This window comes from Mercenaria mercenaria, chromosome 14, assembly GCF_021730395.1.
Source record: "Mercenaria mercenaria strain notata chromosome 14, MADL_Memer_1, whole genome shotgun sequence".
NCBI classification, from domain to species: domain Eukaryota; kingdom Metazoa; phylum Mollusca; class Bivalvia; order Venerida; family Veneridae; genus Mercenaria; species Mercenaria mercenaria.
The window spans coordinates 19,472,964-19,488,336 of NC_069374.1; the positions used below are offsets into that span (position 1 = coordinate 19,472,964).

At 35.2% G+C, this 15,373-nt stretch overlaps 1 protein-coding gene across 1 annotated transcript in view; it reads right to left on the reverse strand.

The window, feature by feature from the left end:
- The window catches only part of LOC123528009 (uncharacterized), an 82,666-nt gene continuing 67,293 nt past the window's right edge, over positions 1-15,373 (reverse strand). Inside the window, exons 5-6 of the mRNA XM_053523003.1 lie at positions 11,880-11,906; positions 1-728 (exon numbers count right to left, since the gene is read on the reverse strand). Of these exons, the coding sequence (XP_053378978.1) occupies positions 534-728; positions 11,880-11,906 (222 nt within the window). The 3' untranslated portion in view covers positions 1-533. The remainder of the gene's footprint in view (positions 729-11,879; positions 11,907-15,373) is intronic.

Below are 15,373 nucleotides of genomic sequence, written 5' to 3' on the forward strand. Positions count from 1 at the left end.
TATGTTTTGCTATGTTTATTTTTCATTATTGCAAAATCATTTAATTTGAAGAATGGAAATATCCTATCATATTTATTCTTATCAGACTATTAGTATTAACTTCCTGACAAGAAACTGTGAGACACTTCTAATGCATATATCCCATGCAGCTATGTACAAAATTGAGCTATTTATGAGTTCGTCTTCAAATCTACATTTTATCTTCTTTTTTTTTAGAAATTACACTTGACAATAAAGACGTTGCTATAGAAATGTTATGTACGTGTCCAAAAGCAAACCGTTACATAAAGAATCAATTTGAAGATGTTATTCTTTAAATTCCGAATACTGTAAATGTCGTTTAAAATGATTCCTGTATCAATGTACCGAAAGTCGAAAACAAATCAGTACGGTTAAAAAGTAACCATTACGAAACACTAATTCACCTGAAACACAACGTAAAGAGGTTGCAAACACTGTTAACGAAACGATTATAACTGTTTTGTTACATTTGAGACAAACATATTATTAAGTTTGATCTTTCTGCAATTTAATCAATAACCAAAGTAAACAGTAGTAGTTCCATTCATTAAAGGAGTTGTTCCGTTGTTTGGGGTAGTTGAAATGGTTGGGAAAGGTGTTGACGCAGAAGTAGTTCGAAGAGGCAAGCTGAACCTGAAAACCCAAACTGCAATTCCTTGAAACAGCATAACACCCACCAAGATAAAGACGATAATGTAGTCATTACTCTGCAATATAAATGAAAACTTTCATAATGGAGCGTAGTATAGTTGATAAATGCAATAATATTTCAGGACAGTTTTGGCCTTTGTATATCGTCCTAAATTTCTTTATTATTTCTATACATGTTTATATCAATTTTCTTTGTCAGTTATAACAATAAGCTACCACTACTATTAGACATTTAGACGAAGTGGAGTGTGAACACCTATGACGATCGATTTTTCACGGAGACCATCTCAACATTACCTTATTATTATTATGTGTGGTAGTTTAAATGCGTAAACGGTGATATGCCTGGCTTATTACGCCAACACTATGCGGTGGGGATGTACATTTAGCTTCGTCTATTCGCCATTCTGTCTGTCCGTCAGAGAAAATTTGTAATATACATATCGCAAAATATATTGAACGACCGTCAAGAAATTGTGTGAAAATGTTATTCAACAATAAGGGTGCGCACCTACGATTTTAGCACATCTGAGCACAAAGTGAGCTGTTGTTGTAGCGCCGTGTTCGTTATTCTTCTTAGTCCGTCGTCATTCGTCGTTCACATTTTCACTGTTAACACTGTAGATGTTGCAATTCTAGTTCAATCGTAATGAAACTTAGTCAGAATGTTGTGTAGAAAATTCGACAGAGTTTGACAATGGGTCATTTTGTGACTTGGTCAGATCATTACAAAAAACCTTGCTAACACTCTAGATAACCTTTTTTTTCTACTGGATCTATATCAGCTTGCTCAGAATATTTGCTTAATAAAATCTACATCAAGCTTGAAACTAGATTATCTGGAATCAAAAATAAATGTCATTAGATGAATTTATAGAAAAACATCGTTAACATATTAGAGGTCATGTTTTATTTTCGATCTTTATAAAACCTGGTTAGAATATTTGACTTTATAAAATCTGGATATAGTATGGAATTGGATTATCTGTGATTAAAAACGGTATCACGAGGCTATATCATAGAAAATAAAACATTGTTAATACTGTAGAGGCAATATTTCTTACTGGACCTTATGAAACAGGGTCAGAATAATGCCTTTATCAAATGTAGGTTAATTTTTAAATGGGCCGAAAATCTAGGTCATTAAGCCAAATACAAGAAAAGCCTTGTAAACACCATAAAGACTAAACTGTTGACCTGAGTTATATGAAACACAGTCACAATATTTGCCACATCAAATTCTACGTCAAGTTTGAAACTTGGTCATCTAACGTTAAAAGGAAAATACACTGCGATCACAATAACACACCGTGACCACTATGTCTCAGATGAACGATTTGTTATGTTGAAGAACATTTCTATAAAGTGTAATAATGTTAGACCACAAACGTTTGGTGATATGCACAAAGCAAATGTTCTCCGGCTGACAAAAGAACGTACACACAAAACCAAATCTATATCCCGCTCAAAATGGTGGCGTAACAAGCAAATGCGGTGAACTGATTTTCGCGCCAAATATTTTTTTAATGAAAGGGTGGGGGTGTATATTGAAAGATACACACAATTTATGCACAAACTATTAACTTTAAGAATCAAGGGGTAAAACTCTGCTTTGTTGGGATCTATAAGGTTCATGAAAATCCATCAATGGATGACTTTGTTTAGTGGGAATTGATGAATTTTAAAATAATTAAAGGGCAACAACTCTGGTTAGTAAAGAGATCCTGACAAAATCGTGTGTGCACCACTGCTTTATAGTGATCTATATTTGTGAGAAGGTTCATGAAGATTCATCAATAAGTTACTTAGATACCGTCAAAAATCCCTGTTTTTCCCAAATTCAATGGGGGAAAACAAAGATTATACAGGGTAAAAGGGAGTAATACTATATGTGAGTAAAGATCATGTGCTAATAAATAATTATGTGAGGTTTGGTGATTCTAGAAATAATACTATTTGACTTATAAGCCTTTTCATTTTTTACGAAATTTTGGGGGAAAACTCTTATACTATGTGTGAGCAAAGGTCATATGCTACTTGATAATTATTTGAGGCTTGGTGATTCTAGCTGAAATACTTTTTGAACCATAAGCATTTTCATTTTTCCCAAACAAATCAAGAGGGTATTATCTTCTTTTACTGGATCAAGGCGGGTAATATTATGCGTGAGCAAAGGTCATATGCTAATTAATGTGAGGTTTGGTTATTCCAGCTGAAACACTTTTTCAATTAGAAGTGTTTCCTTTTTTTTCAAACAAATCAAAGGGAAAACTCTGTTCTTACAGGGTCAAGAGGGATAATTCTACAAATGGGCAAAGCTTTATGGTCGTGTGCTTATTCATAAATATTTTAGGTTTGGAAATTCTAACTTAAACACTTTTTGAATCATAGGCATTTTCAATTTCGGACAGACGGACAGAGACTCGGACGGACGGGCGCACGGACGGACGAACATTCGGATTGACAACGTCAAAACGATATCCCTACGGCTTCGGCAGGGTATAATAAGACAGACCTTATAATTATTATAGGCATGTATTATTGTATGCACATAATGTTATTTAAATGAGATGCCCCCCCCCCCACCCCTCTAAAAAAAAAAAAAATATCGATCGTCCTAGGTGTCCACAGTTTAGGTGGGGGCCAATAAGGTCTACCATGCACCCCCAGTCCCCTAGACTTTTTTTTCATAGGTATCAAATTGTTTGGCAGGACAAACTCTTTCAAAATAAAAAATGTTCCCATGAAAAAACTCTTTTGAACTATATATGATTTCACTGTTTCCATGGCAACCGTTCATTTTTAGAAAGGACAACCATATAGATGATAATCAGTCATATCTTGGTCAGTTTGGTTGATAGAAAAATAAAAATGGTATCAAAATGGAACTAAGACATTGGCCTTAAAATAGCAGCATTTTTATGTTAATTAATTAATTTGCATATTCATGAATATTAATGAGAATGTTGCAAAATGACAAAATTGTATTAGAAAATAATATTTTCTAAGTTTTAAATCAGTTTAAAACAGTTTTTTCATGGGAACATTTTCTTTTGAAAGAGTTGGTCCTACCGAACAGTTTGGTACCTGAAAAATGTCTAGGGCGTGCATGGTAGATCTTATTGGCCCCCGTACTACAGTCCACTTCGTCTTAATTCGCAAATGTCTACTGCTACTACTACTACTACTAATATTACGATTATGTAACAAATACTACTACTGCTAATACTTACAATTACTACTACGTAACTTCTACTTTTACTGCTACTACTACTACTAAATATCTACTACTATTTCTACTATAGCTAAAAACTACAAACTACTACAACTATTACTAATACGACTACTAGCTACTAGTACTAGTACTACTAACTACTGCTAACTGCTACTACAACTTACCTCCACTTACTACCTCTAATTCTACTACCACTATAAAAACTACTAGTACTACTACTAATACTATTACTGCCACATACTACTACTACTACTACTACTACTACTACTACTATTACATACAATTACTCACTACGTTTTTATGCTACAAATACAACTACTATTACTAACTACTACTACTACTAATACTAACTACTACTACTTCTACGACTGCTACAACTACAACTTAATGCTACTAACTACTACAATTACTACTACTACTACTACATAACTACAACTGTTTCTAACACTTCTGCTACTAACTACAGCTACTACTACTTCTACATCTACTTAAAACTTCTACTTCTCCTCCTACTACTATTACTGCTAACACTGCAAGTACTGCTACAACCACAACTACTGCTATTGCTACTACAACTACTACTACTACTGCTGCTACTGCTACTGTTACTGTTACTGTTACTGCTACAGCTACTGCTACAATTAATACTACTTATACTGCTACTTCTACCATTACTGCTGCTACTACTACTGCTTCTGTTTCTGCTTCTGCTACTACTACTACTATTTCTATTTCATTATTTTCACATAATACGTCTACTTCTACTATTACTACTACTATTACTACTACTGCTACTACTATTACTAGTACTTCAAACTTCTACTTCTACCACCACTTCTACGAGAGCTCTTCAAAAATAACATAGACTTTTTCTCTAGCTTTTATACACTTTATTGAAGCAAAATAAGAAATATATCATATTCATTTGCTATCTTTCTACTAACAGCACTGAAAACTCGACTTGATTATGACCATACATTCAGGAGTTACACCTCAAAAACAATCACTTACATGGACCCGGCGCACGGCAATATATTTCAACGACGTTAACGACGTCGCGCCTTCATTGTGATGCTTTCATTAAGTTTGCATTAATTCATATTTGTAAATTTATTTCATAAATTTTCATGAGCAATACTTTAGTCATAAAAAGTTGTTTGGTTACAATACTAAAATTGTATGAACACTTATGACACGCATCTCGGACAAGGTACTCAACATTAGTACTCAGTCTTTATCTACTACTACTACTACTAACTACTACTAATTACCACTACTAGTACATATCTTCTATTACTACTACTGCGTCTATTACTACTAACTACTAGTACTGCTAACTTCTACTACTACTACTAACTACTACTAATTACCACTACTAGTACATATCTTCTGCTACTGCTACTGCTACTACTACTGCTACTACTACTGCTACTATTACTTCTTTTGCTAACTTCTGCTACTAAAATTAACTACCACTTCTACTACAATTACTACGACCTCTAGTAGTACTACTACTACTACTACTACTTCTTCTACTATAAACTACTTTTACTGCTGCAGCAACAACAACAACTACTACTATTAATATTACCAACTACTATTACTGCTACTTCTACTACTACACACCACCCCTACTAGAACTAGTACTAAATATGTTAAAATCACATAAATTAAGGTTATAATCTGTTTTTGATAATCTGTATTCAGTTTGCATTATAATATGATTCGCAGATAAAGAACATATTTTCTCTCCATTGACCATGACCTGGCCAAATTCACTAACAATCAAAATGAAAAGGAAAACATGCGTGACATCACAGACAATCCCTCTCTGTTTAAATCATGACCATGGAATGATTGTCCCAGATATCGATGTTCTCCCTCCTTATGTTAAAAAGAAACCGATGAGAATCTATAATTTTTCTAAAGCAAACAGGAGAAACACAGAAAATGTCACAAAACAATTGTCACAACCCATCATCAATCTATCGAATAGCATCTTTGTAATCTTTGTACAACAGAATCTCCACCACTCTGGACGACAACATTCTTTCGAAAATGCTAAAAAAGATTGTCTTTGCCATGGTGCAACCGAAACAAAAACGTAACAAAGGAGATTAAGAGAACATCAATGCTACACAATCATGTTATTATATGAAGACTAAACAGTGAAATGAAAGTCTGCAAACGCGAGTTAGAACTGGTCAAGATCAAGCAAATCAATAATAACAATATAGCATGGGCCCAAAGAACACAACAGGAAACCCTCCTGGTGCCGTGTTTAATCCGAAAGTCAACTTCTATCGGACTGGGTCAACGCAAATATTGCACCAGTAGTTAAAAATGGGATGTTAACCTATCCGAAAATTACCACCCAGTTTTATTTGCTTGTCTGGCCTTCAAGCTTACTGAGTAGATCATCTACCGTCATTTGGAAAAGAACAAAATGCTGACAAACATTCAGCATGGTGTCCAATCTGGAAAATCTTGAGATACGCAACCACTTGCAAAAGTACATACCCGTCTCCAGCGATATGATGCCAAATCGTAAATCGATATGGTCATCCTAAACTTCTTGAAAGCTTTCGATGGTGTAAAAAACAACTATGGTTTAAAAAGTGCCATCATTTGGTTAAGACAGTTCCCCATGAAGCTTAATATGCAAGTCCTTGTTGATTGAGAGTATTTAGACCAAGCAACTGTTGGCTCGCGTGTACCCCAATGATAGATGATGGCCACCCTACTTATTCTCAGCCATATATATATATGACCTCCCTAATAAGCCAAATCACAAGTTAGGTTATTTGCTGGCGATTGCCCTTTTACCCGCACAAATGAAATGCCTCTTTATGAGCAGCAACAGTAAATTATCACACTTTACACTAATAATATAATTGTCCATTAAGTTAAATGGGAAAGCTAACCAAGATGGCACATTGCTCACTTGGATTCATTAAGTGCAATCTCAACTACAGTATCCGCCTGCTTAGCACTTGTTCGATCCAATACCAAGCAGCTAGATTTGTATATAGGAAAACTACAAGTCAAGAAAAGGAGTTATGTTACAAAGATGCTGGAAGATATAACACACTCTATTACTCGATGTCCTCCACGCCGGCTGTCTACCACCGAGTTACATGATCAATAACGTGGAGTAGTAGTGTTAAGTTTTCGAGCTGCATTTTAATATTTCGATTTCCCATTCAGATATTCTAGTGCATGCAAGCGTGTAAATACCTCAACGCATTATATAATTAATCCTGACTGCGAAATAAAGTTTATCTTGAACGTTTATAAAAGTGATGCGATAATCATATTCAACGGCCCAATTCAAAGTGTTGATGTTCTTATGCTTAATTAATGAATTCCGTTCTTAATATCTTAGGAACGAATAATATGTCAGCATCCAAGCAAAAAGATGTGTAAAAAAACACTAATCATATACACAACAATACATTCAAATGAATCAATAACTATCATTAGTTAGGGGTAGACTTCATTAAATATCCGTAAGTTAGTCAAAAGAGACAAGTTTACAGAAAATTATTTGCAAAACTGTTTGTCTTGTATTAATCTTTACGATTAATTTTTTAAAAAATCTCACCAATAATATTCAGTATACTGTACAGTAGTGCCCGTATTCATCAACGTTTAGAGTCTGAAACTAAGACTTATTTTATTGAAGTTCGTCATGCAAGTTAGATGGGATGTACATATATCGATTTTAGGAAATAAGTACAACACAGAAACATTTGGTGGTCTTCTACATACACTCGATGATTTTGAGACGGCTGTATGCAACAAGATGCATTGGTATGTAACTGATGTAATACTTTGAACTGTTTTGCTGATTCTCTCCTCACTTTGATGTCTTACGGTTTTTATTTTTGTTCAAATCTCTTTTAATTCGCACTGACTTGCATAATTTACTAATACCTAAACAGTAGATGTAACGGTGTACGTTGCTTACTGTATTTAGAGTGTATGACTAATTGCACCGGCAACAAATATTCTAAATATTTTACCCTATTGATCTTTTATACAGTATTATTACACTACAAGTATCCTCTTAGTATTTTAAACAATTGTCACATATTTTATGGTGGTACATTTCTGCGTACGATAGCCGATTAAATTTCATGAAAATAAAAAAAAATTGCGAAAATTTAATAACGTTTCAAGAAAAGTCCAAAGCTTTTCTATGAAATATTATTTCGCTCACTTAATTTAAAGTATCACTATCAAGTGGACAATTCAGTTAAGTGCCAAGAGCTGCCTAGAATAACAAGATATTTTCGCGAAACCTTACATTTTTTTCTAGAAAGATGAGTATCTTCATGAAATATTATGCTGTAATGTTTTCAGAAAAATGCACAACTTTCTTGGAAAGTTTACAAAACACGCGCGATAGCTACCTAGCTATCTCGTGGTATGTTTTCACGGAAACTGCGACGACGTTATACGGTGCATCGACGTCCGTATCCATGTCTGCGTCCGGTTAAAGTTTGGACGTAAGTGAGTGTAAGTCTATATCTCAGTGCACAATGCTTGCACGACAATGAAACTTTACACGAGTCTTTCAAGCCCTTAATACTACACTCACATGTAGTTTTGATGACTCTATGTCCAATGTTTTAAAAATTATGGTTCTTGATATCTTAGCAATATTGAGACGTTTTTGAGCCCAGATTAAAGATGATACTTTGCGAGAAAACGTATGGACTATTACGCAACCTGACGTCTCCTGACTAACCATCAAGTAAGACATTTGATGAACTCTGTGATTTGTTAAAGAGACCCTTATCATCAAAACCTATTGTGATTGCTGAACGTTTTCGCTTTCACAAACGGAACCAGCAAGCAGGAGCAGGCATTAGTGAGTATATAGCAGTTTTACGGAAACTGTCGAAATATTGTGAATTTGGAGCTACGTTGAATGACATTTTATGTAGGCTTAAAAGAATAAAAGAATCTGCGTCAGAAAAACTACTTTCTGTGGAAACATTAGATTTACGGGAAGCTTTGGACGTCGCAATCTTAGCGATTGGAACGGCGACAAGAGCTGCAGCTGAATTACATTCGTCGACGTCGGCAAATGTAAATAAGTTACACAAAGGTGGACACTCGAAACAGAATAGGTTCAAACCGAAAAACAAGACACCGTCCGAACTGAAAATGGTTTTAGAATGCCTATTATGTTCACAGTGGTTGGACAATCATGACTCTGTGAAATGTCGACTAAAGGACGCAACATGTCATTTTCGTTACACTGTAAACTACATTCAGAAAATATGTCGCAAAGCAAAGAATGCTAACGTCAACACGGTAGATAATGAACATAACGAGCAAAAGGATATTATGTATGTGAACTCTTTACATGGTCAAAATCAACGGAAAATTCTTATTTTTCCTATGATGGATGCAAATGGAAGTTGACACCGGAACCGCCGCACCACTGGTGTCTGTAAATAAGTTCAAACAACATTTCGGAAATGTGCAATTAAAGGCCTTTGGTGCAGTTTTCAAAACATATTCGGGTGAGATAATTTCACAAGTTGATACAAAGGACGTTTGATCATACAATTGTCAAACAAGGAACTTGAGACTGATTGTTGCTAAAGGTATCGGCCCTACATGTACATTAATTAGCCTGGGTTGGCTAAGTCGCATCAAACTAGATTGGAATAACATTTTGTCAGTGAATATAGATATTAAGGACACAGTATCACAATGTCTTGATTTATTGGCAAAAATTGAATGCATATTCCAGGACGGAATTGGCCTCGTGGCCAAGTTAATTTTGAAGGGCAATGCTATGCCCTAATTCATTAAGGCAAGGTCATTAGCATATTTATTAAGCGTGAGCTGGATAAAAACCTTGAAAAACAAGGAACTTACGACCTTAATACATTTTCACAGCAAATATTTCGCCGCCATAAACGGATTCCTGTACCTTGGTCACTTTGAAGCAGTAAGGACAAATTTAACATTTGCCAGAATTATCCCCAGATGATGTCAGTACACCATCAACAAATTTCATCGAGTTGCGAGCAAAATCGCTGATAATTAAAAAGTAAACACTATAAAACATAGAAAAGACCATCTTATGTTCCGTGCTCTACTTATTTTTGAGCAGCATACCTATGATCATGGATGGCAGCTCGATTTTTTGCCTCCCATACCAACCTGGGCACTGTTTATAGCAAAACAATAGCCGGTGCAGACGCAAAGAAACCGCCGATATAGCAGATTTCGCAAAGTTATGGCATCAGAACCTTGCGGGCATGCAGTAATTTCAATAGCAACCACCAGCCACCGCAAATCAGGAGAGATATTTTTTTTTACTTTTTCCTGAAATCCGACCTCACTATAGGGCCAACAGAAACGCGCTTATTCTGGAAAAGTACAGCATTTCCCAAACTGAACATGTGCCCGATTCTTTAGTCTAAAGATCAGAATATTATGTATATGACGTGTTTAACATATAATGTTCGGGAAATCCTTGAAAAAGGACTGAAAAAAAATTCATTCCCAGATTTTTATTTAAAAAACAAAACAAAAAAAACCCCGCCATATACGCTGATCAAACTGTTGTTTATCTGCAGGAAAATTATCGTTTAACGTAAAAAGTGCTCTAAACACTGTTATAATTGCGCGTACATATACATATTTCATCATTTTTCAGACCAAGTAATTTTTGCTATGGGAGGTAATCTACCATTTTCGCGATAATAACTTGCCACAGGTGCCCGTTATATTTTGGCCTCATTGGTAATTATCTCTGCAGATGTACATTTATGTTACCAGTTTAATGTATTTCATCTATCTGATGGTGATATTCGAAGGCAGAACCACCAGAAATCTTGTTCTTTTTCCACGGGCGTTTCGTATCCTAATTTACTCGAACCTTACTGTATACGCCAGTTCGGTAGGTTCATTGATATGACGAATCACGGTTTTCATAGTCGTTAATGTATTTTTTAAATTATGATGTTGATAGTTTGAAATACAGGTGTATATCAAATAACCTAAAATTGAAATAGACATTGTTATTTTGATCAACAAACAATATGAATAATAATATCATTATATATCAAGTATGTTTTTTTTAAGAAAACAGTTACTGAATTTTAGCAAAAGTTAGAATGGAAAAAAGGTAGATCTATAAAAATATTTTTACACGTGTTTGTGTGTTAACTAATGATGACTCCTTATTAAAATGATGCTTATTTGTAACAAAAAACATTCCTGACTTTTTTAATTGATAAGTATTGTACACATTAGAAAATATAGCCTAGATTTTTCAAAGTCAGTTCAAGGAAATCCTGTTCCTTTTAACTTTCACATATTGGAATATTTTGTTTCTGTCCAAACTTTCATAAAGTGTTACAAAGTTTGCCAGTTTCTGTTAGACTGTCAAGAACACATGATGTCAGGACATAACAGAAGTATTGAAGAAATTGAAATACATTGTATAGCTTTATCTTTTTCATTTTATCAAACCTGGCAATGAAAGGTTTTTGTTTGTCGATGAACAACTGCTATTGAACAAGACTAGATTTTTTATCTTTACCCTTTGAACAAAATATATAAGTGTATTGAACACAAAGTTAATAAATTTTATTGTTGTGCACTGTTAAAGTTGTGACCACTCCATTTCTTGTCACACACAAGTACATTACATAATGCCTGCATGTACTTTCCTGCCCATCAAGTCTTGAAACAGCAAAGCATTGCCCCCATCAGTCCTCTCAGTACTTTGATTGTATGATGTTTTATGTAACATAACTTCAGACTGCAAATGTATACAATTACCCTAACGCTATCAAAAGTGGCTATTAAAAGTTAATATTTACATGGTGGTCACGTTTCGCAAATATAATCACCTTTTAAAAGCTGTTGATAAATGTAAAATTTTCATCTAAAGACTGTCATATCGCTTACAAAAGGGAAAAATAAATAACGTACTCACATTCTTTCTTATACATGAATTGAAATGCTGAAACAAAAAGTTTAGTATTTTATAGTTGACATAGTATATTTTATAGTCTTCCTAAAATGTAATAACTAAGTTTGAAATATAAAAGTCAAGTAAATTATAAATACTTTCTTTTGTTTATATACACAAGTGGACATGGATCAATGTGAATGTGGGGGTGGTGATCACACATTTTAAATCAGTAAAAATTAATATCTATGTTAAAGGCGCCCGCGGTAGCTTCTTCGGACGGACCGATATTTACCCCAACACCGTGCCAATTTGGGTGTTCCTAATCCCCGTACCGTACCCGTACCGTACATCCGTATTCGGGAACTATCGGTTTTGTTCTGAAATTGGCGGAAACCTACATCTATGACATCAAAACACTTCAGAAACATGTAAAGAAATCTGCTATTCGATGATTTAATATATTTCTAGGTCACATGTTCAAATATTTAACGTCTAAACACTGAAGTGTTTCCGCAGCATTTGTTGAGAAGCCTTTAACCTGCACCCTTCAAATTTAGTGGGGTGATTGGCCAAACGGAGTAGATAACCTCTATTGCTTTTAAGATCAATATGTTAAAGGTTAAGGATGCAGCAACCGGAATGATGCCTCTCTGTTTCTTCCTTTAAAAATACAGAAAGTAAGCAGTTTTTCAGAGTTTATTCCAGATGTTCCTCAGGTGGGCAACCTAGGGCCATTTGAACCTCTTGTTAACTATCTTTGCCTTAAGCTGTGGACAAAAACGGAATATTGTCAAAGATTTTGGCTGAATATATGCCATTGTTTGAAATAAAAATTAATTTCGTATTTCGTACCAACCTGCGTTCTATAAATGCACGCAACACCCCACCCCGTTGTAATTTAATTTAAGCCAAATCTAATATGGGGCCTACACATTTTCTTTTGTTTTAGATTAGGTAGACATTTGTAAATACATGTGCAGAGTTTGGTTTAGTTCTATTATGTGAAACTAGATAAAATAGCAGAAATACCATCTTAAGATTGACAAAATTATGAAAAAATAACCATCGGTCTGCTGAACAACTGTTGTTCTTTTTTACAAAATCATCTCTTTTTTTCTGTGCATGTCTCCACTAGAAATATTGTTTTCTGTTAAAAAATTGCTTAGATTTCAAATTTATTCTAGTTATTGTACTTTACTGTAACACATGGTAGGAGTATGGGAATTTTGAAAAATGTTCAAAATAGCATCATATCAGAGGATAAATAAAACTGAAACAATGATGGTGACCTAGTATTTTATTTCATTTTTCAATACATCATAACATAATCTTGTAATACAGAACATTTCATCAAAATCTATTATTCCGAAAAAAAAAATAACGAAACTGCCGCGAGCGTCTTTAAGTCAACTTAGAAGTACACTAGGACTGCCTACATTTTTTTCTTTTGATATCAATGGGTCAGTGCACTTACATTTTGAATTGCTGTATAATTATAATCATTGTTTTGGACTATGTCGTATGTCGTCCGTCGCGCTTTTAGGTCGACGCACGACAATGCGACACGGCATCGCGTCAATCCGACACGACACATGACAATGCGACGCGACATCGTGACAATGTGACACGACACACGACAATAATATCGTAGTGTCGTGTCTCATTGTCGCCTTTCAAAAGCGCGATATTTCGCATTGTCGCGTCGCATTGTCGTGTGTCGTGTGACATTGTCGCGATGTATTGTCGTATTGTCGTGCGTTGCGGTCTAACTTTTTTACTGCTCGAGACGCGCGACAATGCGACACGACACGTGACAACGCGACGCGACGCTCGACAATGCGAAGCGATATTTCGTATTGTCGTCTTGTAATGTCATGCGTTGTGACTGTGCCGGAATTGCGACACACGACAATTCCAAACTACACACGACAACGCGACGCGACACGCGACAACGCGAAGCGACGCTCGACAATACGAAGCGACATTTTTATAATGTCGTGTCGCATGTGCGTCGACCTCAAAGCGTGACGGACGACATACGACATTTTAGTGATAAATACGGTTGGAAGATCTTTTCTAAAAAATATTTTACATCAACTAAGGCTCTAAAGTAACACGTTTTGGTGTGTATCAAATATTTCTATGGAATAAATAGTTTTAGGTATGTTTTGTCCTTCTGCATAATTTGTAGACTTGGTATAGGAACGGTATAACGCAAATTTTGGTCGCATTTTTTTCGAAAAATTCATCAATTTCATTATATTATAAAAAGCGTTAGGAGTAGGATATCAAACTGAAATTTCTTTTAATAAGTAGTTGGAAATATTGTCTAAACGAATATGAAAAACAATTTTCGTCGACGACGGACACGCCGTCGGGAGCATTTGCTGAACTTTGACATTTTTGGCTTAAAATATTAGCCGTAATATAAGGAAAAGGTGCTTATTAAATATTTATTTTGGGTAAATAACTGCAAATAAAAACTTGTTTTGATAGAAAATGACAAAATCTGAAAGTTTGTGACAAAAAAAACCCCAACAACATCTGTCCGTCCGTCTGTACGTAATTTAGGATAAAAGCTGTATTTTTGTTCGGAAAAAGTCCGTGTTTTTCATTAACTTTAAATAATTATAGAATGTTAAATAATTATGACATTACTTTTACAAATTAAATCTAAACATTGTCTAAATAGATATGTAATTTGTATATTTTTACCGCCAACGGTTTTGTCTGGGGATCGTCTCAAAATGTATCATTTTTGTGAAAATATGCATACCTCTTCATATATTAAATAGACTCGTGGGCCTTGCCAGTAGAGTCATGCCTTCATAACCTGATGTCTAATTTTAATGAATGATACTTTGTTGCAAAGGACAGGCCAGTAGCTAAAGAAAACAGGCTAAAATGGGGTTCGGACCAGGTCAGCTAGAGGAGGAGGTCATAGGTCAAAGGCAGGTGATATTCTCAAATATGAACTTTTCAGAGCCGTCAAGGCAGTTCTGCAAACTCAAGCACTATCTTCACTGAGTGCAACGACACCATTGGTGCAATTCTCACGGATCCCCGGGTCGGGCCAGCTTAGTCTTGGCCAGCACCCTACTGCACAAAACAAGTTTGGTCATTTTCTGATACCTGTCCTCAGCTCTGATCATATGGACAAATGTAAAGCTAAGACATCTGCAAACATATTCATATATGGTATAGGTAGATACCTGGACTGTAGAGACTCGAACAAAGGTCAAAATCTAACATAGTGTTATTATCAACTGAAATTCAGTTTAAATTACAATAACGTACCTCCATGTATTACCTCCCCTGACACCTGACAGAGTTCAGGACAGGTATCAGAAAATGACCAAACTTTATTTATGCGGTAGAGTGCTTGTAAAGACTAAGCCGGCCCAACCCGTGGAGCCGTGAGAATTGCACCAATGGTGTCGTTTGATCCAGTGAAGATAGTGCTTGAGTTTGCAGGACTGCATTGACTGCTCTAAAGATCAAATTTTGAGAATATC